Raw genomic sequence first — 25822 nt, 5'->3', positions numbered from 1 at the left:
GGACTGCAAGAGGATGATAACCACTATTAAATTAGAAATAACTAAGAATTATTATCACAAAATGGACCAACTAAACAGACAAATGCACCAAGCAGAGACACCTAAAAAGCTACATAACCGGTAAAAACAGCGAACAAACCTGAGCAAAGACAGTAACCGCGATCACGTATGGTTTACGAATTTACCCAAATTTAGCCCTACCCTACCACAATCATCACTTCGGGCTCAGTAGCAAATAGGGAAGATAGTGAGACTGACCTTCTATAATCAGGAATTCATCACCTTGAGCTTTTTACTGAAGATAGACATAAATAAGAAATAAAGTCAGCGCCGGCAATTAGCTAAAACATTTCCTTATGCGAAAAAGTATAACTCCTCATTGAGATTGAGAGGAAAATGTAGAGCTGATTAATTACATGGACCCACGGAAGCGGCAAGTAAACTCCTCATTGAGATTGAGAAGAATCTTAAAGCAGAGCACAGAGCACAGCACAACCTTTGATCAATAAACTGATACAAGAGGTCCACGTCATTGGCGGACGGAGGGTCTGCATCGGGGACGACCTTATAGTCCTTATACGAAGGCTTATTGATCTGTGGACTTATGGGAACAGTCCCGGGTGCCGTTATTCCGGAGTTGGTCCGGACAGACTTCATAAATACAACTCTTTCTTCCAACAGCTCTCTTTCCCAATCCTGAAACACAACTTCATCGCTTACAAACAATCACCTCCGGTGCGGTGCGCGGTGCTCGAAGCAATGGAAAATGATGTCACAATCAATCCTTACAAAAACAACTCGCCGGAAAATCTAAGTCTCAGTAACTGCCTCACACCTCGTAAAGTCTGTCAATTTGAAGTGTAAATTTTTTTAAAAGAAGCAGAGAAATTAGCATATGATATGATATGATATGATATGAAGCAGTGAAATTTCATGAATAAGAGAAGGAAAATCCGCCATGGCCAGAAACAAAATCGACACAAATCACCTCCATGGACAACCGCATCAGCATGGCATCATGCATGCCACGTTGCTTTCGTCACCACCGTCCATTCCTTTCCTCCTAATAAAAACCATAAAGATTAAAGATTGCCATTGCCATTGATAGCAGGTGGCTGACCAGAACTGGAAGGAAGTCCGTCTTCCACAGAATAGAAAATAGTCTTACGGACGCTGGCCTGAACAATTACCATATGATGAACTGATGAAGATGAAGGTAAAGACGGTGATCTGATCCGATCTGGTCTGCAGATTATTAATTCCCCGTAAATGCAACCCCAAGAAGCTATCGAGGGTATCGAGTGCTTATGAATGAGCAGTGAAGCTATGGTAATGGGGCAACGTCAAGTCAACATCGTGTTATGTTAGGAATCCGAACAAGGAGAGGTTGGCGGGACATTCAATGGGGATCTGCCCCAGTCCGGTGAAACTCAATACTGACGGCACCTCGGCAAGGAGGCAACTAATCCGGGAGGGAGGGAACACTGCCTCACCGTGCAGGCTGGGGAAGTGTTCACTTCTCACTGGCTTAGGACACGTATCGGTATCGCTGTGCTCTCTAATTGAGATCGTGCAATTGGGAATCGGATGTAGTTACCGGCCGGTGGCGATAGCTGAGACCAGTGTCCTTCTCACAATATCACATATCTACCACGGTGTGTTAGAAGGTCAATATGATATTAACGAGAGGGGAACTCATCTGCGGGTTTGTAATCGGGCTTAAGCAGCTCTTTTTTTCTTTTTTCTTTTTTTAATTCCTTTTTACAACGAAATAGAAAACTATTTACTGTGTACAATATTCTTGAATATGATATCTACTCTTGGGACATTGGACCTATACTGGATCAATATCCAGGCGTTTTTAAATGGCAGTCTAGCAAGGTATTCCCTCTCCACTTGTCTCTCGGGCTTGAAATTTCGAGCAGATCCGAGTCATCTGAAATCCTTTGCGGTTCAGTGAAATCAAATGCAACGGTTGGTATGGAGGTAGTAAGGCTGATCATGACTAGCTTTGTTATTGAGGACTAGCTATCGATCAGTTGCTGAAACCTCGGCTTCAATGCTGTCCACTCTTGGAGCCACTTGCTGTAGCTCGAGTTTGCAAATAGAACATCCCTGGACACCTCCTTGCTATCGATTAACCCCCCAACGTACTTCTCGAAATCGCTTATCCTCCCCAAGACCGCACTCAGCTTCATTGGCTCGGTCTCCTTCTTAGCCATCTCGACCGACTCCTTTGCTTCCTCGACCCTCGCCCAGAAGCAAGAGTCCTGAGGCAAGCTCGCGAAGTTTTTCCTGTTGCTACCACTCTTCTCACCTCCCCTTCTTTCCCTCCACCACCGGTCAAAAACTCGATACCTCCTCTCCCTCCCATTCTCGATGTAGTGCCCCTTCTCCCGGTGCTTCTCCATCCGGTAGTAATCGGCTATGTCCAGGGGCTCCACAAGGAGCTTGTAGGATTGAGATGCATTGACCCACTTCGACCTCCGGTGGAAGTCGATAGGCAGCTCGTTCCTCTCCCACATTCCGACCATCCCATTCCAGAAGGTCGCGAGGACGACCCTGCTCATGTTCACGGCGTGCTCCCGCTTGGCGGTCCGCATCTGCCTGAACGTGTCATAGTACCCGAGCTGCTCCTCAGACCCGTCGCATAGTGCTTTGTACCACTCAATCTGGGCCCTGTTGGGCGTGATCTTGGACAGCCGGACTGCTAAGTGAGCGCTGTTCAGGTTCCGCGTGCTTCCATTCTGCCTCGCCATTTCCAAGCAGTCTCTTGCCGATCCTAAGACCATCTCCTGCAATCGCATACGAAGCAATAACAGGTTTAACAAGCACTCTACCAATCGAGTTCAAGTTCGTTCCAGGTTCTGCACGTCTAAAGTCTTACTGCGCCAAAAAAAAAAACCGATCCTTACATACCTGTCTGTCTATTCCGGACGACTGCAATGCCAATGAAACTCCAGCATCGTAGGTCGATCCGTTCAACCCCAGTCCCCCTTCCTCTCCCTGCAGTTCCCTCCTCTTCAAGAACTGAAGAAGCAGTTTCCCGATGTACTCGCCGTACTTAAAGTGATCCTCGGTGCTCTGTCTAGGGCAACTCCTCGAGAACAGCAGGTGCATCATCTTGACGACTGAAGCGCCATTGTCCAGACAAATCCCCCCCTCCTCGGAGCAGAACACATAGGTTCCCAGCGGCGTGAAGCACAACCCGTCACTCTCCGACAACCCTTCCACTTCCTCCGCCGCCTTCCCAGCACACGACAGCACGTAACTAAACAGCGCTTCTTCGGGAATGCTGTTTGTTCCGAAGTGGCATAGGTGTAGTAGGGAGAGGATGTGGGCCGAGGGAGGGGCGAAGAGGAGGCGGGGGATAATGTCGTGCTTGGAGACCACGTGGCAGAAACTCCCAACCCACCGTTCCCGGAGTATGGCCTTCGAGAGGGCAGAGTTGCCGAGGAGGGGCGAGCCGAAGGTGATACAGAGAAGCGGGATGGAGGAGGAGGAGGAGGAGGAGGAGCGGCAGAGGAGCCAAAGAGAGGTGAGTGCTGCGGCCGCGGCTCCGATGGAGTGGCCGGTGATCACTATTGACTTGCAATTGCTCCTCTCTAGCAACGTCATCTGGAGGAGGAAAAAAAAAGAAAAAAAGGAACAATCCTCGGACCAATCAGGAATTTGTTTCCTTGGATCATATTGGATTAATCGATAAACCCCGTACATAGTACAATTTAGTTTTAGTTTTAGAGCAGCATGCCATGTCCGTAGTAAGGCGGATATTAATTTTAGACCTGGTCTTGGAAGTTGCAGTTCCCATAGAAATCCAGAAACAGCTGCAGAAATCCGGCATGCACCATCACCGGCCGCTCCTCCCCCTCCTCCTCCTCCACCGGGCTCTTCAGAGCCGAGAACAGCCCATTGCTGGCAGCATCCAGCGGGACCATTGATCCCCATTTAGGATCACACAGCTCGGAATCGGAGCCCCCAACCACTTGAACTCCAGAAAAGGCCAAGTAGCCCACACCCCCAGCTACCTCGACCACATATCCTCTCGGGGCCACCGCATTGGCATGGCTGCAGATCCGCCACGTGCTGTCCAGCAGGGGCGTCGAGGCCACGAAACTCGCCAGCATCTCGCTAGTCTCAAACCTGCAGGGAGGCATAGGGTTGGGTTAACTAATCGAATTCAGCAAGCAACCAACTATTATATATGCAGAAAAAAGATTGGAGCGTTACGGGGAGGCATTGTCGCAGGCCATTGGAATTGAACTGAGAAGTAGAGAAGTAGAGTCCACTCATTGGAATATTTATTTATATATATATATATATATATATATATATATATGCAGTAAATTTCTTGGCCTTCTCTTTTGTCTTTTTCTTTTTCTTTTTTGGTTAACGTTGTTTTTCTTCATTCTGGGCTTCACTTCGCATTCATAGGAAGGAAGGCGAAGCTTACGCGGAAATGAAGTGGAAAGCCTGCAGAGACTAGAGCCTGTGCCACATATATTTTAACATCCAACTATGAATGAAAGCATTAGTCAAAGTTTTATTATATAATAATAATAATCATCATCATCATCATCATCATACCACTAAATTGTAGTATTAGGATGTACATATTTAATGAATGTATGTAACTATATACATGCATTCATTAAAACTGTATCATATGATGTTAGTTAACTAATGAGATCAGCTTCAGTGCCCGTGAATATTCTTGAAATATAGAATATTAACGGAAAGAAAATAAATGCATTTTTTTTTTAATTTTGCCAGTGATTTAAATATATATATATATATGTATGTATGTACATGTGTGTGTTTTATTTCTTTCAATGAAAGTTCCCTTTGAAAATGACATTCCTATCGTACGTTCTCTTCCTTCCATGTTTGTTCCGTGAAATTTCAGAGTACCTGTCACTGTTCCGTTGGGTGAACATATCAACAAAGCTATCGCCATACGCAAGTTGTCTTGGGCTTGAGCCAGTTATGGGCCTAAATTCGTGGGCCCAGCCACTGGAAAATCTACACCTGAGGCCCAATTTGGCCCCTCTTTGAGCACCGAGCTAGCCCACCGTACCTATACTATTATAATTATAATTAGTGTAACATTCAGTTTTCCGAAATGCCCTTACAATACATATCTCAATCTATAAGAGCCATTAAATTAATTAAGGATGTAATTGTAATCATATATATATATGTCTGTATGTATGTATGAGGAAATGGTGTTAGTGCAGTGGCAAAGACGCAGATATGTGCCCCTTTATTTCGTTTAACTTCCTATTTTTGTAATAGTCCCCCAAGCCTTCCTTATAACCGAATATATATATATATATATATATATATGAAAATATAGTCCTAATTGAATTCTCATGTCGTCACATAGTTCAACATATAAAACAGAGCTTTCTTACATTGCCATGTCGTCATGAAAAAATATTTTAATATTCTTTTATCATGAGAATATTCTCATATAGATTGTCAATAGAATATATAGATTATATCCACAAATAGCCCAATGAAATATATATATTATACGCAATGCAAGAATATACAATAAAATACGTATATTATACACTGCCTAATATATAGCCTACATATAATGTAATATAGTCCAAGCCATATACATATATATAGGGGTATAGATGAGCCGAAACATTCGCGAACTGTTCGAGCTCGACTAGATGAAAGCTCGAATTCTGCTCGCTCTTATAAAGCTCGAACCCAGCTCTGCTCGAGCTCGCCAGTTAAACGATCGAGCCGAGTTCAATGTTTTTCGGTTCGTGAAGCTCGCAATCCTAAATGAGCATTTTATTTATATATATTCTTATAAGTTATATATATATATATTTATAAGTTATATATATATATATATATATATATTAAGAGTTATTACGGTAATCTAATTCAAACCCATGCCAATTCAAGCCCATGCGAGCTCGAGCTCACGAGCCTATACGAGCTCGAGCTCATGAGCCTTATACGAGTCGAGATCTGTTGATGCAGCAAGCCTATACGAGCCAAGCCGAACATTCACTAAATACAACGAGCCGATCCCAAGCTAAAAGAGTTAGGCTCGCGTGAGCTCGAGCTCGAGCTTGCGAACTAATAAACGAGCCGAGCTTGAACCTAGTATATTTGGGCTCGGCTCGGCTCATTTACATCCCCTACATATATATAAATATATATATTATGAATAAAATGCTAGGTCGGGTTATTAGCTTGCTGCCCCAACTAAGAGAACCTAATCGCCATGGAATGTTCCTTTCGCCATAACTCGTCGAGACTTTAGCCCAACTGGGTCACCGTAGTCCCACTAACACACTTGTAAATTAAGTTCAAGGCCCACTGGATCAAGTATTATGAGCCAGCCACCGCCATCCCATAATACACCCATATAGTGGCGAGCTCTACGTCCTTAGTGAGGTTCGAACTCGGAATGTTCAAGTGGAACGTTTGATGTTTAATCACTAGACCACCGTGCTGGTGGTCCCCTATATATATATTACGTTTGCATATATGTATATATATGTCGTTTACATATATATATATATATATATTGTCGATGGAATATATAGATTATTTCCACATTGGAATGAAATACATATTATATACACTATGCAAGAATATGCAGTAAAAATACGTAAATTATATATACATTGCCCAATATATAAATGATATAAATAGAATATAGTCCGCACCATATGCATATGCATATATATATATATATATTCCATTTGCATATACGTATATATATACGCCGTTTGCATATATATATATATATATATATATGCAATTTATAGATTTATATATTCCGCTTGCATATATATGCATATATATATAGATGCCATTTAAATTTTATGAAAATATATGTAGACTATATAGGGTTGACTCTTCTAACTTTTATATATATATATATATATATACATATCCACGAAGAATCAAAAAATTGAACATAGTACATGGATCTTTCAAAGAAGAACATCATTTTTTGTGCGAAACGCGAGCAAGGTAACTATAACCTCTTCTTCCCATTAAATCTGATCAGGTGTGTGCCTTAGAAAATCTAAATTCATGCTCAGGTGTCACAATAATTGATTTTTTAATTTATCATTTTTATGTATAATATTATAGATTTTGGGACCTGAAAGAGATACATGAAAAAATAGAGTGACATTCATAAGATTGTGACATGCTATGAACACAAGGAATAACGAAATCACTAATATGGATATGATTTTCCTTCATGGAAGAATGCTTTACACTTTGTTATCAAAATATATTTTAGTTCTAATACAAAATTTGATTGTTTTATTAAATTATTACTTCTATGAAATTAGAGTTCACTAACGCATGCAAGCATGAGAAAGTCTAAAATCTATTGTTCCAACCGTTACTTAGTGAATGAGGCTAATAAAACGTTAAGAATTTCAAGATAACTGCAACTTCATTGAAGTACCGTCCAATAAATGCTTATGTAAATAGTCATATGTTAGTGGCTCATCCATGTCCATTCGGCATGAGTATGCACTTTTCTTTCTTGGATACCCGTTCTTATTTCCTTTTAATGACATCATATTTGAAAAATTAAAGAATATTTATTGTACCATTTAAATTTAAATAAAAATAAGTCTGCATTTTGAAACATTTAAAATAATTATAATAATAATTTCCTTGGAAAAAATAAAATATTTGTCAAATATAAGTTTAAGGTGCGTTAGAGATCCAATGTAGAATTATGTTTTGTTAGTTATATAGCAACCAAAACAAATTATAATCCCATATTACAGCATTATTCATGTACGGAATATTTCAAAGTGATGCATTTAATCTTCATAACATTTAATCGATAGGGGCGTCCGTGCTACGTGCGAATATACACCTAGTGTATATAATAACAAACTATTTGCTTTCTCTCACACAACCATCTCCTAAGAATGAAACGCTGGAAGCATGTCATCGCTTACAGGCCTTTTTACGAAGCCACATCATCATCTTAATTATATAAATATATATTTATTTATAAGGAGGGTGTCCTATTAATTATGTAAATATTATATATGGAATGTTTGATATATAATAAAATATATAATGAATTGTACGTAGTGACAGCTGAATATAATATACAATCTTACTCGATAGGAATATATATATACATATATATTGATACAATGAAATATATATTTTACTCTTATATTGAAAAATATATATACAAAGACGTGGCTATCTTTCTGGACTATATATATGCAGTTCATGCTGCATACTTGACCAATACAAACACCTATATTATGTCAATTTGGTCCGATCTTACGTTAATTTGATCATTCCAAATCGGCTTCATCATGGTTTGCTTGGTAAGATCATTATTTTCTTTTGATTAATATATTGGTTTCATATATTTTCATTGAATTCTTGTTTTCACATGACAATTTATTTTTATGCATACTTTTGTTTTACCAATATTATAATAGATTTTGAGGTGTCATAATAATATATCATATCTTAGAAAAATTGGGATCTGAAAAGATATATGAACAATTACAATAAGGTTGATACGATTGTAAAATATTGTAAACACAAGGACTAATGAAATAATCAGTTTTTGCATGATTTTTCTTGATAAAGAGGGATGCACAACACACGTTATAAGTAAAAATGTTATTTTATTTATGTAAAAAATTAATTATTTATTAAGTTGTTATTTCTAATGAAATTAGAGTTCAATAATGGATGCAAAGGTAAGAAAGTTTTAGATCTGTCCAGATCGTTACTTTACAAAGAAGAGTTATACAATTCAAGAATTTTGAGATAATTACAGCCTCGTGGAAGTGCTGCCTAAATGGTACCGAAGTAAAGATATTGTTATGCCCAGTTTAAAGACATTTTTCTTTTTATTTTCTTCATCAGTTAACTGTGCTTATTATATTGTTGTATTGTATATAACAAAGCAATCATTTATGGCAAATTACACAAAAAAATCTAAATTTTATAAAACGTCTCCATTTTGTCCTAAATTTTGTTTTGTAAGAAAACAAACCATAAGTTTTCTAAATTGTCTCAAAAATGACCTCCGTTATAAATTCCGTCAATTTTGTATACGTGGACTGTTAACTTCAAACATAAATTAATAAACAAATAAGATAGGTTAAATAAAAAAATTTTAAATTTTCAAAAAAGTTTCAATTTCATCATAAATTTGGTATGTAATGAAAAAACCATATAGTTTATTAGATGGTGTGTAAACTTTGTGGGTCCCGTGAAATCCACGTAAGCAAATAGACGGCAAACTTAACAGAATGGTAACGAGAGGTCAAATCTGAGACGATTATCAAAACATGTGAATTTTTTTGTTACAAAACAAAATTTATGACAAACCTGAGACGTTTTACAAAACTTAGATTTTTTGTGTAATTTGCCCAATCATTTATAACACGTGTCTGAGTCAGACCCTGAAAAACTTGAGTCTGAGTCAGTAAGGACTTCCAGGGCGGCTATGGAAGATGGCCTAGCTTTTTCATCCGGAGAGAAAAGGGATTCAAAGTCATCTTTTTCCAGTGAGATCCTTCTAATTGCTGGACGAGCTTTGCTTCTTGCTTCGGGACCCTTGGACAGTTCTTAGTGAAGTGGCCTGGTCGGTTGCAATTATAGCACCTGGAGGATTTGTACTTTTTTCCGAACCTGCGCTTCTTTCTAGGGTACTTCGATTTCTTTCCAGAATATCTTCTGGACTTTGCTTTTGACATTTTCAACTGGATGCCAATAGTAGAACAGTGGCATGCGTACCAATAGAACCATTTCATGTCTTCAAGATACGGCGCAAGTACGGAGTATCGGAATGGATGGATGTACGGGAAATGAGGATGTATCCCGAAAGGTAGGAGAGTGAGTCCTCCATAAAATCGGAATATCCTCCATTGATACTGTCAGAGAAGGTTGCGTGCCTCTGTCTGAAACCGCTTTCCTTGTACTAAGTCATGGATTTCAGGGGGTATATCACCCTTTATTCTTCCAGGACTTCTCCAATGGACGCCTGCGGCTTGATTTTGTGCTCGCAGGGTTGTAAACTGCAACCTTGAAAACATGCAGATTGCGGGCAAAACCTGTAGAGTCTGCCGAGTCAGTGCTTGTTCTTCCTTGAGAAGAAGTCTGCCAGCGTATTGTGTTTCCCCTTGATGTGTTTGACTTCAAAGTCGAACTTAGAGAACCATTCTGCCCACCTGAGCAGTTGAGGGTGAGGCAATTGCTTCTGCTTGAATTACAATATCTTGGGGAAGCTAAACATATCTATTTCCACCAAGAATTTGTATCCCACTAGGTGGAACTCGGACTTCTTTATCCCATTCATAACCGCCAGGATCTCCTTGAAGGTGGAGTGATAGTGCTGTTCTGACGGCTTGAATCTCATACTCCTGTAACCTCAGATGTGGCGTTTATCATTCAGGTCTTCAAGCAGGACCGCTCTCCAATACTTATCACTTGCATCTGTCTGGTGGATCCTTTTCCCCGTAGAAGGAATTTGAAGTGGAGGCAGGGGCTGTAATTGAGCCTTGAGCTCTTTGATCGCTTTTGTTTGAGTGGAACCCCAAGCAGGGGCGTCCTTTTTTAGCATCTTCTCTAGTGGGCGAGTGAGCTTGGCTATTTTTGGAAGGAAGTTCTTAAGGTAGTTAACCGTGCTAAGCATGGTTCTTAGAATCACGATTCGAATCATAGAATCGTACGATTCTACGATTCTAGGGGGGTCATACGATTCCGATCCTATGGGCTGAATCGCAATCTGTTGAATCGGGCCTGAATCGGGCGTTGAATCGCTGAATCGCGGAATCGGGCCAATTTCGCGATTCCGGATTCGGCCCACACTCGCGCAGAGGGCAGGCCTGATTTGGGCCCTTGGGCCAAAGCCCAGCCCATTGGCAATGAGCCCGACTCTTCTTAAACACAAAACCCCCCTCCTCCTCCTCTTCTTCTTCTCCGGCTCTCCCCCCTTCTCCCGGACATCTCCGTGCCCTAATCCACTGGCCTTCAGATTCTTCTTGTTCTACCCATACCGGTGTCTCTTGTTCGGTTGTTCCGAATCCGACGAGCTTGAAGGCTGACTAAAAAAATCGGCAATCCCCACAAGGGAGACAGGCGATTCTGAGAAGCGCCAGAAGGACTGAACTAACCGCCTCTGGGAACGCTATTCTTCATTGCCGTCCGAGCATCAGGGCGCCTCCGACGATCCCCCGTCCAGGTCGGTGCCGAGGCGGAAAGGCATTTGATCGGCGGAGATATTCGGGCACCGCCATGGCCAACAACGACGGCTTCTCAGGTTATTGGCTTTTGCAAGTTTGATTCTCATACTGTCTTTACTTTGTTGGTGGAATGGCCGTACGTTTCGGTTTGGATTCCTGTAACTCGTTAGATTTTCAGTTGAGCTTTTTGTGCATAATGCTCAGCAAAAGTTTTGACTTTTGTGGTGCAATTTGCGATTGAGCGTGAAAGTTGACACTTTGATTCGATCAAGTTCCGCTATAGGTGATGAGCACTTTGATTAACTGCTCATTCTTAAATGGGGTGGAGTTGGGTTCTGCCGGTAGAGTGGATTTGCTTTGCAGTTATCTTCGTCTGTGCAATTGGTTGGTCATGTCGACTCATTCTTATTGATGAACAAAATGCTATATGATTTTAGGACTTTAGCAAGTCATATGATGCTTGTCTAGCTTTATCTGCGGATGAAATGCGTAGAACAAATGCCCAGTAGATGATAAACTAAGTATGCAAGACCGATTCTTGATTTCCGACATTGTTGCCAATAGCCTATAATCCTGATAAAATCATAGAACGTCTCAGCAACCAACACTAGTAATTGGGTGGAGTAAAGGGAAAAAGAATTGAACCAGGACTTGCTGCATTGGAAGTACTTATTGAGATAGAGAACAACTTTTGGTTTTTGGTATTTTTTTGAATTTAAGGAATCAAGGATTGATTTATTTATTTTTTGTTCAGGAAAGTATAATACATGTATATATGCTATTTTTTAATTACAGGTAGAATCTTACGATTCACGTTACGATTTTACGATTCACGATTCGACGACCCTCGACCGATTCTAGGTAGAATCGCGATTCTAAAAACCTTGGTGCTAAGAAACTGTTGGATCTGCTTCTTGGTAAGTGACTCCTCAGGGTGCTTGATTAGCTCCTGAGCCACATGTGACTCTGGTTGGTATTGGCTATTGGCAAGCTGCATGCCAAGAAAGTTGATTTCTCGTTGGCCAATTACCATATTCTTTTTAGATAGCATAATTCCGTAATCTTGGACAATTTCTAAGAATCGACAGAGTAGGAGGACATGAGCTTCTTCTGATGGGCTGAATAGAAGGATATCATCAATGTAGACAAGGGCTTGTTCCATGATAGGAGCAAAAACCCAACACATGGTCTTCTGAAACAGCGATGGTGCTGTCTTGAGCCCAAAAGGCATGACTTTCCACTGGTAATGGGCATTTGGGATACAAAACCCAGTTTTGGGCCTATCTTCTAGGGATCCCAAGTTGCCAAAAGCCCGCCTTCAAATCAAACTTCGAAAACACCTTAGCCTTTGAAAGGCTAGAGAAAAGGGCCAGTTTGTTCGGTAGTGGAAACTTGTCATCTTGTAGAAAGTGGTTGAGGGGCTGGTAGTTGATAACCAGCCGCAGTTTTCCTCTGACTTGCTCGGACCGCTTGTTCATATAAAAAGGCCTCACAAGCCCATGGTGCATCAGAGGGCTCTATGAGATCTTGCTGAAGTAATTCAGTACATTCAGCGGTAGTAAGTTTCTGGTGCTCAGGGTTCATTCCTGAGTGACTGGCTTTAGTAAGATTGATGTCCTCGTTCTTCTTGAATGGCAGTTAGACAAAGAATTGCTCATTTTTCCACAATGGGTGAGGACATTTCTTGAGGAACTCCGAATGAGAGTCCGCACAAGAATGGCGTTTTAGCTCTTGTACCAGTTCACTAAGGATCTGCTTGACTTCATGTTCCTGTGCCATGAAGAGTCGAGGGGTCTGCACATACGGTTAAGAGTAGTGTTTAAAATGGACTCCTTCTGGCGTCATCCTGAGCTTGTTCACCTTAGTGATGATGTCCCAACCAACAACTATATCCTTCTTGGGTAGGGCTGAACCCAGTACCCTAGTAATGAGACAACATCCAGGGACGAACTGAATCTTGAGGGGTCGGTTGATAAAGTGAGTGGAGAACACCTCACTGGAGGCAGTGCTGAAATGCTTAATGTGTGGTTGAAGTAGTTGGATCGTCTCTGCTTTCGATGGAGTCGTTGTTGTTGTAATCACTGCTCATGACCCTTTTGTTGACTATCTTTCTCTGCTTGTCTTTTATCTTGTGCAGAGCCCAATCGATATCTTCAACGGTCAAGTCATCATCCCACCATTCACGAATATGTGACTGTGACGGTAGGACAGGCTAAGGCCAGTTGTCAAGATCATGCAAATATGCAGTTCCACTTAGGCCTGCTTGATCATTGAGCTAGGCTGCCTGCTGGGCAGTAGAGTTGGGCTGGACTTGGTTTGCAGTAGAAGGATTGAGATCCAACTGCATGAGATTTTCCAATTGCATGAGGGTTCTAGATCAGGAAAGTACGGGTCTTGAGAGTTAGAAGGAGGGATAGAGTATGGAAAATGCTAATCTTGAGAGGCAGGAGAAGGAGCTGGATTCTCTTCATTGTACTCCTTTAGGGCCTGTTCAAGACTGGGTCAAGTGTGCTGATAATCCCCTGGATAGTCCCATTCCATAGGAACTTGGGCTGGTGGCCATATGGCCTGTGGGACTATGCCATTCTTTTCACAGATAATTCGTTGGAATTCTCTGTATGCATCATCATTGTCAAGGATATTTGTGAGTAGAGTCTGCCAAACCTCTGAAGAATAGGTCCGCTAAAACTCTGATGGCTTTCCTTGGGCTCGAGCTCGAGTACTTCTTCTCCTAGGGGGATCAACATACCACATATGCTGAAACAGAACTATAACATGTCTTTCCCCATATGGCACTGGTTGTACCCTTCTTGCTTCTTCAGTGAAAAGTTCTTCCAATTGCTGAAGTGGTTTGAACCATTCAAGGAACTAGATAAAATGAGTGTCCGAATTCCTTTCTTCAGTAGGGTAGCTGATCATATCTCGAACAACAACATGACGGCCGAAAAACCTGAGCATTTTTGCTAGCTTGAACTGGATGCCAATGGTATAGCAGTGGCATGCGTACCAATAAAACCATTTCATGTCTTCAAGATACGGCACAAGTACGGAGTATCGGAATGGATGGATGTACTCCATGAGTTTTTGGCCTATCTCACTACTAGAGCACTTACAGTTCATGACAACCATGAGCTCATGTCAGATTTCGTATCTCGATTTACCGGGACTATGGAACTTGTGGACTGGACTGGCAGACCAAGATCAAGTCCAGTTCATTGTAAGTAGCCCTACAGAAGCAGTCTATATCCTGCATGTTTATTTTGTGGGACATCCTTGACTCATAGCCATTTTTTTTTCTTTTTTAATTTAAATATGTATGTGAGCTCCAACGAAGAGACTTAAAAATAAACATGATGGTCGGGATGTGAAGTCTCTCTTTTATTGAATGCATCTCTAAATGATGTGGTGATTATGTAGCAGTGATAGGCCAATTTCAGAGATTCGAATTAGAAACCGTGGATAGATATAGTCTAACTATTGGAAACAAATATTCATCCGAAAGCTAAATATTCGTTTCATGCCTACTATCATGCTTTTTAATATATTTGAAATGTAATATGTTTGACAAATCTATCTATATATAATACTAAAGATAACGCATCGAGAAACGCCATGTAGGATGAATGAAACTTCTCATTACGTGACATTTCATGTGATCATTAACGTGGTTTGTGGCACAACATTGTGATGTCATATTGCTTCTCAAAATAAAAAATGACCTAAATCATGGAAGATGAAAAGGCTAATGTGTAATATTTTATTAAATTACCATGTTGAGTCTTCCAAAATATAAAATCGTTCTCCAAGGTTTGCTTAAGACCTTTCTTAGAAGAGGGAATCACTTGCTTTCCATAACATTTTACTTGAGATACTTCTCAGAAATTGGAGCGTGGAACACTTATTCATCTAAATTTAGGTTATCTTTCATTTTTTAACTTTGCCATGTTGAAAGTGGGAATTACGTTTTTTATATCACGATTGAAATATAATTTTAACTTGAGAGTGGAATTTTTTTCCTGATTATGGAAAGAATGGTGATCTCCATTCCCATATGAGTAATGTTCATTCATTGAACCAACTGCCTTGCAAGATCGTATGATTATAGGTATTTTAGTCATTTGAAATTATATGCTTCTACATATTGAGAAGATCCTGAGAAAAGCAGGAAACCTTCGGAAAATTTCATTGTCCAATATATTCAAGTTCTTCTAATAAAATTATAATAAATTAAGATAATAAAAATGTTTCTCATCTGCTCTTAACATTTCTTACATTCAGCATATTAAAGCTTATATTTCACACGTGCATATTTAAATAATATTAAAAAAATACTTGGCACCGATAACTCTAGCTTGCGCATACGTGCAAACTTATCATATAGTTTAAACTTATTCGACAACATTCTTCCAAATGATGTATTTTAAAACCAAATATTTCGTTGAATACTCATCCAAATAACATATTTAATTCAACAAAAAAACATAACGTATTTGACAAATATAAAATTAAAAAAAAAACACTAAAAGAATCCAACATATGTATTTTCTTCAATAAGTAGATAACTACATATTTAATTTATGGAGAGGTACGCATAACTTGCGGGTACTCACCTAACTTCAATAAAAATAATTAGCCGACTCCCATCATTTTTTCTCTTCCTCCCACTTTTCATCCTTCTCTCTCTCTCTCTCCCCCCCCTCCCTCCTCCACGCAGCCACCTTCACACTCCTATTGCACTTTTATATGCTTTTTCTTAATTAATTGCCAATTGATATTGTAATAATATTTTTAAATCTTCATATATAAATCTAATTATGTACTTATATTAAAATAAAAAACTATAATTTTACATAACCTGCCCGGCCTTAATATGGATATAATACATGTGATACTGGGTATAACCCGGCTACACGATCTGGTTGTGTATATATTGATTGTACATATACATTTTTATCTTTCAAAATACGCTAAGTCCTAAAAAAATGTGTGTAATAATACTCCTGATACTCGCATATAATAAGCAACCCTTGAGTATTGAGAAAAATTACAACACATGCCATTGAAATAATTAAGATTTTAGAAATATAAGAGGATTTGGCAAATCTCCTTATTTATATATAACAGCAAAATATAATTTATCACTGCCACCATATGCGGGCAAATTACATATAAAAGAACGTGGTTCGCTTATCTTTTCAAAATACACCAAACGTTTTAATTTTGAAAAATGAAATCACGTGGTTCCATGTTTTTTTCCCCTCAAATCAAGTCAATTCGCGAACTTTACAAAAATAAGAGATACTAGAGGAGTCAAAAATAAAAACTGATCTTACACAATTAAGGATTACCAAAAACTACCTGATATACACAATTAAGTCGAGGAGACTTCATGATTTCACTGGGGGTGGAAAAGAAGGGAAATTTGCGTATTCCCAATCTAACTAGATGTCCTACCAGACTAATCGGTGATTTGGTGTAGTAACGGTAATGAAATTTCTGTATGCACATAGAATAGAGGAGTATAGTCATAACAATAGCAACAATAATAAGAATAATAATACCAACAATAACAATAATAAGAATAACAAGAACAACAATAATAATAATAGGAAGACACATATAGCTATTAGCTAACAATATCTTATCCGCGTACTATTGGAAGAACATTGTCCCCCACATTGGGGAGGTACGTCACCTATAAAATGGATAATATCATATAATATAATGAAATATATTAATATACTAATGGGATTAACTTCAGTTCAGATTCCCCATAAAAGGAGGATTTTACGGAATCCAATCGAAAAGTGTCACGTCGTAAGTTGTCGGATGATTGTCATTAACAAAATAATAAAAAAAATTTAAATAATAATTAAACTTATTATTTAATAAGAAATTTATTATTTTTCAATATAATAATATGTCTACTAAATAATAATAATATTATTATTTTATAAAAAAATATTAATTTAAATATAATAAAATTCTTATTAAATAATAAATATATCGATATTTAGTAAGAAATTTACCTTCTTTTGAGCCTCAGTAAAAGTATAATTTTTAAGGAGGCTCCGTATAGGCATTCCTAAATACTAGTAGGGGAAGGAGGCACGGGAATCCACATGCCAAGTGGTGTGGCTTGTTGGACCTTCCGACGGCAAATATAATGGTTAGAGTCGTACCATTATTAATATTTCCATACCTAATAGTAATAACTGACTCCCTCCCTTGTCCTTTCGTCCGTTCTCTTTTGGTTGAACATCAATATAATAATAGAGCCCTATCACTTTAATTTCTATCTTCAGATAGAAAGCGTCATAAATCGAGTACCGAAAAAAAAAAAATTAATTCGGTCTTATATCACATCATATTCATCCATAGTCATATCAATTGATTACATCAATTTAGTTCTTGAACATACCGATTTTATCCTTGATCATAACAATTTCGTTATTGGTCACATCAATTTAGTTCTTGAACATACCAATTTTATCCTTGATCATAACAATTTCGTTATTGGTCACATCAATTTAGTCATTAATCACATCAATTTGATCATTAATCATATCAATTTAGTTTCTTTGTTTGGTCATATCAATTTAATCATTGTTTAGTCACATTATTTTTTATCATTGTCAACATCAATTCTTTACATAAAAAATGTCTATCCCTCCTTTTTATTACTATTGTCTCCAAGTCAATTTTGGAGTATTCGTTCTCATTGCTTAGACTTCCGATTCTCGTGTTCTTAAGATCAAGTTTCGAGCCATAAAGCAAAAAAACAAATTAGAAAAATGTGAGTGGGATTTTGTTTTCACTCACAAGTAGAAATTCAGAGAGTGATATCTCTCAAACTGTGCAATAAATTACGATCCATCAAGTCTTGTAGCTTCCTTACGATATGAGGAATTTGTCTTTGTAATTTTTGGACAAATATTGACTATATAAGAATTTACCATAAATAACTCATAAAACTTTCTCTCTCTTAAACACATGAACAAATTCTTATAAGTGAATATTGATCCAAAAAATTTATATAGACAGATTTATCATATCGTAAGGAAGCTACAACACTTAACGGTTCGTAATTTCGTTGCACAATTTGAGAGATATCCCTCTCCGAAATTTTTGCATTGTGAAAATCGAATTTTAACCGCATTTTTCTAACTTGTTTTTTTACTTTTTGGCTTGAAACTTGATCTTAAGCAGTAGTACTAATTATAAGCTTTCTATAACCACCAAGAACACGAGGGTCAGGGGCCTGAGCAATGAGAACAAATGTTCCAAAGTCGACTCGGAGATAAGAGTAGTAAAAAGAACGGAGAGACCGGGTGAACCTTTTTTATGTAAAAAAATTGATGTTGACAATGACCCAAATGATGTGATCAAGTAAGGACTGAATTAATGTGATCAAACGGCGAGACTAAATTTATGTGATCATGGACCAAATTGATGTAACAAAGGACTAAATTGATGTGATCAAGGACGAAATCGATGTGTTTAAGGGTTAAATTAATATGACTACAGACAAATCGATGTAACCTAGGATCGAATTGATGTAATATTTTTCTCAGGGATCCAATTGATGCCACTTACATAAGTCAGGAACGAAATTGATCATTTACTCTCCATAAATCTGATTACTTTATTAGTTATTTATTAATTAAATAAATACAACAATGAGGCACCCTACAATATACGTAAGTTGCGGCGGGCGGACGGAGTTTATCTATCCTACTGGAACTTGAAATTAATTAGAAATGTATCGTGTTTAGGCCAATCGATGCAAAATAATAATAATAACAATAATAATAATAATAATAATTATTATTATTATTATTATTATTTCAGCCTATGCTGTGATTTGCGAAATTAGTGAATGAGCATTAAATCATAAATTTTCATATTTTTCTTGAATCTACGTGAATTACGCTTTTATCATAAAATTATGAACTTCTATTTTAGTTTTAGGTCTGTAATACAGTCACTTTTATGTCTTCCAACTGACATAGTGGTTCTTTTTTTACGTCTTAACTGACATGGTGCAATCACGTAATCAAAATAGAAAAAATTAAATGAAAACTAACAGCTCGGCTTAATTTTCTTTTAATTTTCATTTTTGTTTATAAATATTTTGATGATCGGCAATGTTACTTCACTTAAAAAATGAAAAAGAGTTAACATCAGTCAGAAGGAAAAGAAAGAAAGAAAGTGATGGCACAGTGGATCTGAAAATGAAGTATAAGCTAGTAATTTCTTGTGGAAAAAATAGTCCATGGCCATGGGTGAAAAAAGAAGGTGAAAGTTGGTGATTTCATGCACTTTCTTGCCACAAGCAAATCATATTAAAAGAATTTATAACAAATCATGACAATTTGCAACTATATCTATTCTGATTTGATTAGTTCACATTGTTATCTTTTGCTGTTTGTCCAACGATAAATCATTGTATTTCGCTTTGGCTGGACATTTTTTCCATTATCATTCGGAAAACAAAAGTAAAAGAATTTATACTTTATTATATAAAAAATGAGAATTCCTTTTTACCTGAAAGTAATTATGGTAATGAAAGAAAGAAAGAAAGAGGGAGGAAGCACGTCCCATCATTTTCACTATAAATACTCCCCCCTCCTCTCTCTCCCCAGTCAAGTAAAGGACTGAACCCGCTCAACCTCTTCTCTCCATTATTACAGTTCTGCGTTCTCTTCACGTCCCTTCTCTCTCTCGTCTCGTCAAAATCACTGCTTTCCCGAAGATTTCAGCACCCAGATAGATAAAGATTGCTCTTCTCTTCTTGCTCCGGGATCGGTTGTCTTTTTGGGTATTCCCGTTTCAGTCTCGGGCAGAGTGAGGCGAGGGAGTGAGAGGGAGAGAGAAAAAAGCTACGAGTATGGCTGTGGAGGAAGCTGAGCGTGGGACTGAAGTGGCCCCCGCCCCGCAGGTCCCACCTCGACGCGTGCTTCTCATCTCCGCCGGTGCCAGCCACTCCGTTGCTCTCCTCTGTACGCCCTCGCTCACGCTCCCTTGTTTGTTTATTACTTCAGTTCTTTAGCCAGCTTCTCTGCTCGCTCTCTGTTGATGTGGGATTCATTCATTTGTCATCCTAAAATGAGAGCTTGGCCTCCGAGCCTCACTCAAGTTCAGCCCAACATCTTCTTTCTAAGATCGAGCTCGAGCTCGGCGAAGTTCAAACTAAAGAATGCCGAGCTTGAGATCGATTCAGCTTGAAGATCAATAACTCTATAACGGAGCATATCTGTCATTTAATAGTTGGAGTATTTTTAGAATAACGATATGATTGTGATAGAAGCTCCACTCCATCGAGCGCACAAACTGCTGCTGGTGAGTACTGACCAGCTCGAGTTTGCTGAATTGGTTAAGAATGCCTCTCAGTTCAAATTAGAGAATGCTGAGCTTGAAATGATTGAGCTCGAAGATCAGTAACTCTGAGAAAATGGAGGATACCTGTCATGTGATATGTGGAGTATTTTTAGACAATGATATGATAGAAGCTCGACTCAGTCGCACACGCAAAGTGCTGATGGTGACTATTGACAAGCTCGAGTTTGCTGAATTGCCAGTTAAGCTCGGTCATAACTCAAACGAAGTGGGATCAATTCCCTCTCACGTAGCTTGGTCCTATCTGCGCGCTTAACTGGTGTATGTCATAATTACAGTTTTGCCCATCCGATCTGAAAGCACTTGGAAATGGCATGAAATTTGTTTTTCTTTAGAATATTCGTCTCAGGTATAAAAGTCGTTTAGTCTATTTTAACAATTAAGGTCGCAGGCAATTTTGCGGTCAGTTCAATGTGCACTAGGACGTCCTGTTTGGTGCATGAATTTGATGGCAGTGTTGCTTATAATAGTTGGTCAATTGCACAGTCGATCATTTGAATCTACATTTGCTTTCCTTTTTGTTGATATTTCTTTTTTCTCAATTACTGTATGGTATATAAAAGGGTACTGTGATTATTCACATTAGAACCGTTAATCGTTTGTTTCTGTGCGTTTTGTAGTTCCACCTATAAGTGTCTTGCACCTTTTTCTGCTGTTATATATTGCGTCTCCTTCCTTTTTTTTTTTTTGTCCCTGAGTCTGTACAGTAAAGAGAAAGACAAGTCAAGGAACTGTGGAAATGATTGTTTGGACAATTATCCTCTAAACTCGTTGACTGTCTAATTAATGAAATTACTGGTCGAGCATCTTGGGTAGATTCTATTATACTTCCAAGTCAGTAAGAACAAAAACCTAAAGATGTTAAGGAAAAAGGAAATAGATTGAAGAGCCATGGTCTGTTCATTATACCTCAGTATGGCACTTTTTTTAGCTCAAACAGCAAATATCATGAAAATCCCAAACGTTGTTCTGGCTGAGCAATAAATGATAATTTATTCATGATTTTGCAGCGGGAAATGCCATTTGCTCTTGGGGCCGTGGAGAAGATGGGCAACTGGGTCATGGGGATGCCGAGGATCGCCTTTTCCCTACACAGCTGAATGCACTTGATGGTCATGAAGTAGTTTCTGTTATTTGCGGAGCTGACCACACGATCGCATACTCTGAGTCCCGTTTAGAAGTATACAGTTGGGGATGGTTGGTCTTACTATTTTATTATTGCTTCTTCTTCTTCTTCTGAACTATAGAGTACGTCGAAACTATGAATGTTTCAACTGCTCTCTGATCTTTCTCAGGGGCGACTTTGGGAGGTTGGGACATGGCAACTCTAGTGACTTGTTTACTCCCCAGCCAGTCAAAGCATTGCATGGTTTGAGGATTAAACAAATTGCTTGTGGGGACAGCCATTGTTTGGCAGTGACCATGGAAGGGGAAGTGCAGAGGTTTGTATTGATTGTCTCTTGTTAGAATTTTATCTATAAGAAGCAATACGTCCGTAGCCATACTTGTTAGAATTTTAACTACTAATCTTCAAAACCAGCAGGAAGTGATTTTCATCATGCTTAATCTTGACAACTTGGCTTGTCTTACTTTTACAATCTCGGATAAACTCTGGCTCGAGAAAGCTCAAGATGGGTTTGCCTTCACTAGCGCTTGATCTCAAGATCTAAGATAACCTGGAAGTGGGTATATTTAAGATGTGAGGCGTTAATCACCCAGAAAAAGCACGACTTTTTCATTTTTTCTTAAATATAACCGACATTTAGAAAATAGCACATAAATGCACGACCTTTGTATTTTTTTCTAAATATAGCACGACCTGGAGAGTAACGCAAAAATGCACGACCTTTGCACTTTTTCTTGAATATAACAAAAACTTTAAAAAATAGCATAAAAAGACAAGACATTCATGTTTAGCGGTGATTTTGACACGTTAAAAAGGAAGATCGTGCATGAAGGTCGTGCCTTTCTTTACTATTTTTTAAAGATCATGCTATATTCAGGAAAAAGTGCAAAGGTCGTGCCTTTTTATGCTACTTTTCAAAGGTCATGCTATATTTAGGAAAAAGTGTAAAGGCCGTGCTTTTATAGGTGGTTAACCCATTTGAAAATTAAAAGTTATAAGATAAGCTCAATTAGGCTCCTGGGCCTCTTGAGTTGAGCACTTAGGAGATAGAATATGAAGAAACGGAGAAGCCATTAGGTCGAACTCGAAGCTCCATTGAACTCTTCTTTATTCCCTGTTTCTGTAAAGTACAAGCTCTTCATATGTGCAGTTGTTCATCTTTCATCAACTCCTATTCATGCCGAGTTTTTGGGTTAGCTTGAGCATGTCATTGTTGTTGAGATTATTCATGAGCTCTTGTCTTGATCCCATTGAAGCTGGGGGAGAAATCAAAATGGTCAACTTGGTCTTGGCCACACCGAGGACTCTCTCATGCCACAAAAGATCCAAGCTTTTCGGGTGCACAATCTTCATTCCTCTATGTTGGACAATTTTATCATTAAACATGATTTCACCATCAACTCCGGAGTTTATTAGTATTTTCATTGTCAGAAGGCTTATAGGTGTTAGCAGACGATGAACACATCTTCTGCTCTTGCTGATTAATGCTAACAGGGCCTGTCCGTAAAAATGGTTGCTGCTGGAGCTGAACACACAGCTGCTATAACGGATGATGGGGAGCTTTATGGATGGGGATGGGGTCGCTATGGAAACCTGGGCTTGGGTGACAGAAATGACAGGTCCATACCAGAGAAAGTTTCTTCTGTTCATGTACGATTGAATTGTCCGATGTTTCATATTCTCATCTTATATATGCTTGCTTTGGTAATTCTCTCCATGGTTCATTAACAACTTCGAGTTGCAGGGGGAGGAGATGGTTCTTGTTGCTTGTGGGTGGCGACACACGATATCTGTTTCTGCTTCAGGTGGCTTATACACTTACGGGTGGAGTAAATATGGTCAACTAGGGCAAGGGGATTTTGAGGATCACCTCATCCCCCATAAACTTGAAGCACTACGTGATAGTTTCATTTCTCAGGTGAGATTTTGTTTCAGTTGCATTTGTTTTTAAAGGAAAAAAGAGAATAAAAAAATATTTGAAATGAAAACCTTAACAACTGTTGAAATATAAAGGAGTTCTTACATTTTCCAAGCTTAAATTTCGACCTCTCTGTTCAGTGATGGGATCAGGGGGGATGACAGTGCAGTTGTATCTCTATTTTCTTGAACTTCTGATGAGTCGTTATGTAACTCTGTCATGAAGAAACTAACGTTAACTTTTCTTACTTTCATCCCAGAAACTCAGAAATACTCTTGAACTGCCCCTCCGTTCATCCATCTATGTGCTGATCTGTTGACTGAAAAACAATAACTGCCCTGGCAAAATGTGTTAGCTTTGCATGTGCATCCTTTTAACTCTTCCATTTTCCTTTTTTCAGGTGTCGGGGGGTTGGCGACACACAATGGCACTCACCTCTGATGGAAAACTCTATGGCTGGGGTTGGAATAAGGTTGAGAACTTGTTAGTTTGATTTAATCTATTGAAGCATTTGGAGTTCTTCAGGTTTCTGATCTTAAAAATCACTCCTTATGACTGCCTTCTTGTTCCTGAGCAGTTTGGACAGGTTGGAACTGGCGATAATGCCGATTATTGTGCTCCCATGCATATCAAGTTGCCAAATGATCAGGCATGCTCCTGTAACCTTCCTCTATAGTTGAGATATTGTAGTAGCTGAGTTCTGCTCTTGCTTTCTCTTGTCTTGTCTTTCTTAATTCAGTTTATTATGGGCCATTTTCTTTTGAGGCAGAAAGTGGTCTATGTGTCATGTGGGTGGAGGCATACATTAGCTGTTACTGATAGACACAATCTATTTTCTTGGGGAAGAGGCACAAACGGACAGCTCGGGCATGGAGAATGTATTGACGGGTAAGTGATTTCTCTTAAGAGCATGCATGCTCAGTATTCATCTCTTTCACATAGATTCATCATCATGACATCTATTGGTAGAATCTCCCATGAGCAATCTGATCGGATTTTAGTCCATTACACATTTACACTGACTTGTGTTCACACCGAATCATTACAATGTCAAGAAATGTGCCAAAGATTGTAGAGGCTCTAAGTGTCGATGGATCGAGTGGACAGAAGATTCAGTCCTCGAATATCGACTCATCATCAGGTGCTCTGCTCTCGCTCCGCTCGTATCATTTGCAGCCAAAAAAAAAAAAAACCTTTTTCTTCTTATGGATACCGTGAAAGAAATTTTATTTTGGTCTCATCTCACTGGTTGGATTTGCTTGAGCAGGAAAGTCTTGGGTGTCTCCATCAGAGAGATACGCACGGGTTCCTGATGAAATCGTGAGTACCATCTTCTTTTGCAAACCAAAACGCATTAGTAACAAAAAAATTTACTTGAATTACATTAGCGGTTTAGAAATATTCAGGTCCCTAAGTTTATGTACTGTCCAGTTGCTATATTTTGCTATACCAATATTTGCCTTTTGCAGCAGGTCCAAGAGCAATCGGCTGCACCGGGTCAAGGCAATGCGAATGATGCTAGTGTACCAGGGAACGATGTCAAGAGGATGAGAGTCTGATGCAGGAACTCCAATGGCTTTTACCCGAATGCTCTCGTCTGAAATCTCAAACTCTACATTAGAAACTTTATAACCTCAATACTATATATTTCTTTTTCTTTACTTCCTTCGTTCTTCGGTCTTTTGGTATTGTCTCTTTGATCTAGTGGCCACCTTAGCATATGTATACGAGCTTAATGTGTTCGCAGAGGAAACCTGACGGTGCATCTCCGGAACTAGGGCAGAATAACCAGCTCATACCATCGAGCTTATCTTTTATTTCACTGCTCTGGGTAGTGTATTCTTGTCATGATGATCTTATATGGAAGGAAAGAAGAAAATGCAAAATGGGTTCAGCATGAGGTATTTCCACGATTTCCTTATGGCTCCAACAACAATTATTCAATATGGTTCCATATTTAGCAGGGGACTCACTTTTTTTCTTTTTGGTTGTAAGGAAAGTTCATGAGTCTAGTACATTAAAATAGAAATTATAAATATCTAATAAAGGAGCACGGATAGTCTCACTAAATATCGAACCTGAGATCTCTTAATCACTAGACGAGAGGTGCATCACTGTACTATTCTCTCTCTTGATAGCAGGGGACTC

General features: G+C 38.8%; 2 protein-coding genes across 3 annotated transcripts; one reads left to right on the top strand and one right to left on the bottom strand.

Annotated features, from left to right (window-relative positions):
* Positions 1-1700: 1700 nt before the first annotated feature.
* Positions 1701-4367, bottom strand: LOC116211038 (lipase-like PAD4). The gene is made up of 4 exons (XM_031545232.1): positions 4231-4367; positions 3786-4143; positions 2920-3618; positions 1701-2795 (listed from the first exon to the last, which is right to left on the bottom strand). Exons 1-4 carry the CDS (start codon positions 4251-4253, stop codon positions 2025-2027), a joined length of 1851 nt encoding a protein of 616 aa, XP_031401092.1. The 5' UTR covers positions 4254-4367; the 3' UTR covers positions 1701-2024.
* A 15500-nt stretch (positions 4368-19867) lies between these two features.
* Positions 19868-25578, top strand: LOC116211810 (ultraviolet-B receptor UVR8). Of its 2 annotated transcripts, none has more exons than XM_031546331.1 (12): positions 19868-20233; positions 21641-21827; positions 21926-22072; positions 23013-23094; positions 23251-23406; positions 23501-23674; positions 24075-24146; positions 24252-24323; positions 24444-24562; positions 24730-24815; positions 24942-24994; positions 25147-25578. In XM_031546331.1, the coding sequence occupies exons 1-12, from the start codon at positions 20122-20124 to the stop codon at positions 25231-25233; spliced, it is 1347 nt and encodes a 448-aa protein (XP_031402191.1). In that variant the 5' UTR covers positions 19868-20121; the 3' UTR covers positions 25234-25578. The 2 variants fall into 2 exon arrangements, with proteins under 2 accessions (XP_031402191.1, XP_031402190.1); XM_031546330.1 differs by having other exon boundaries at positions 19869-20233; positions 25144-25578.
* The last annotated feature ends 244 nt before the right edge of the window (positions 25579-25822 follow it).

Source organism: Punica granatum, chromosome 6 (assembly GCF_007655135.1).
Source record: "Punica granatum isolate Tunisia-2019 chromosome 6, ASM765513v2, whole genome shotgun sequence".
NCBI lineage: Eukaryota > Viridiplantae > Streptophyta > Magnoliopsida > Myrtales > Lythraceae > Punica > Punica granatum.
The sequence above is the reverse complement of the archived record's forward strand: the minus strand, read 5'-3'. Positions and strand labels throughout refer to the sequence as shown.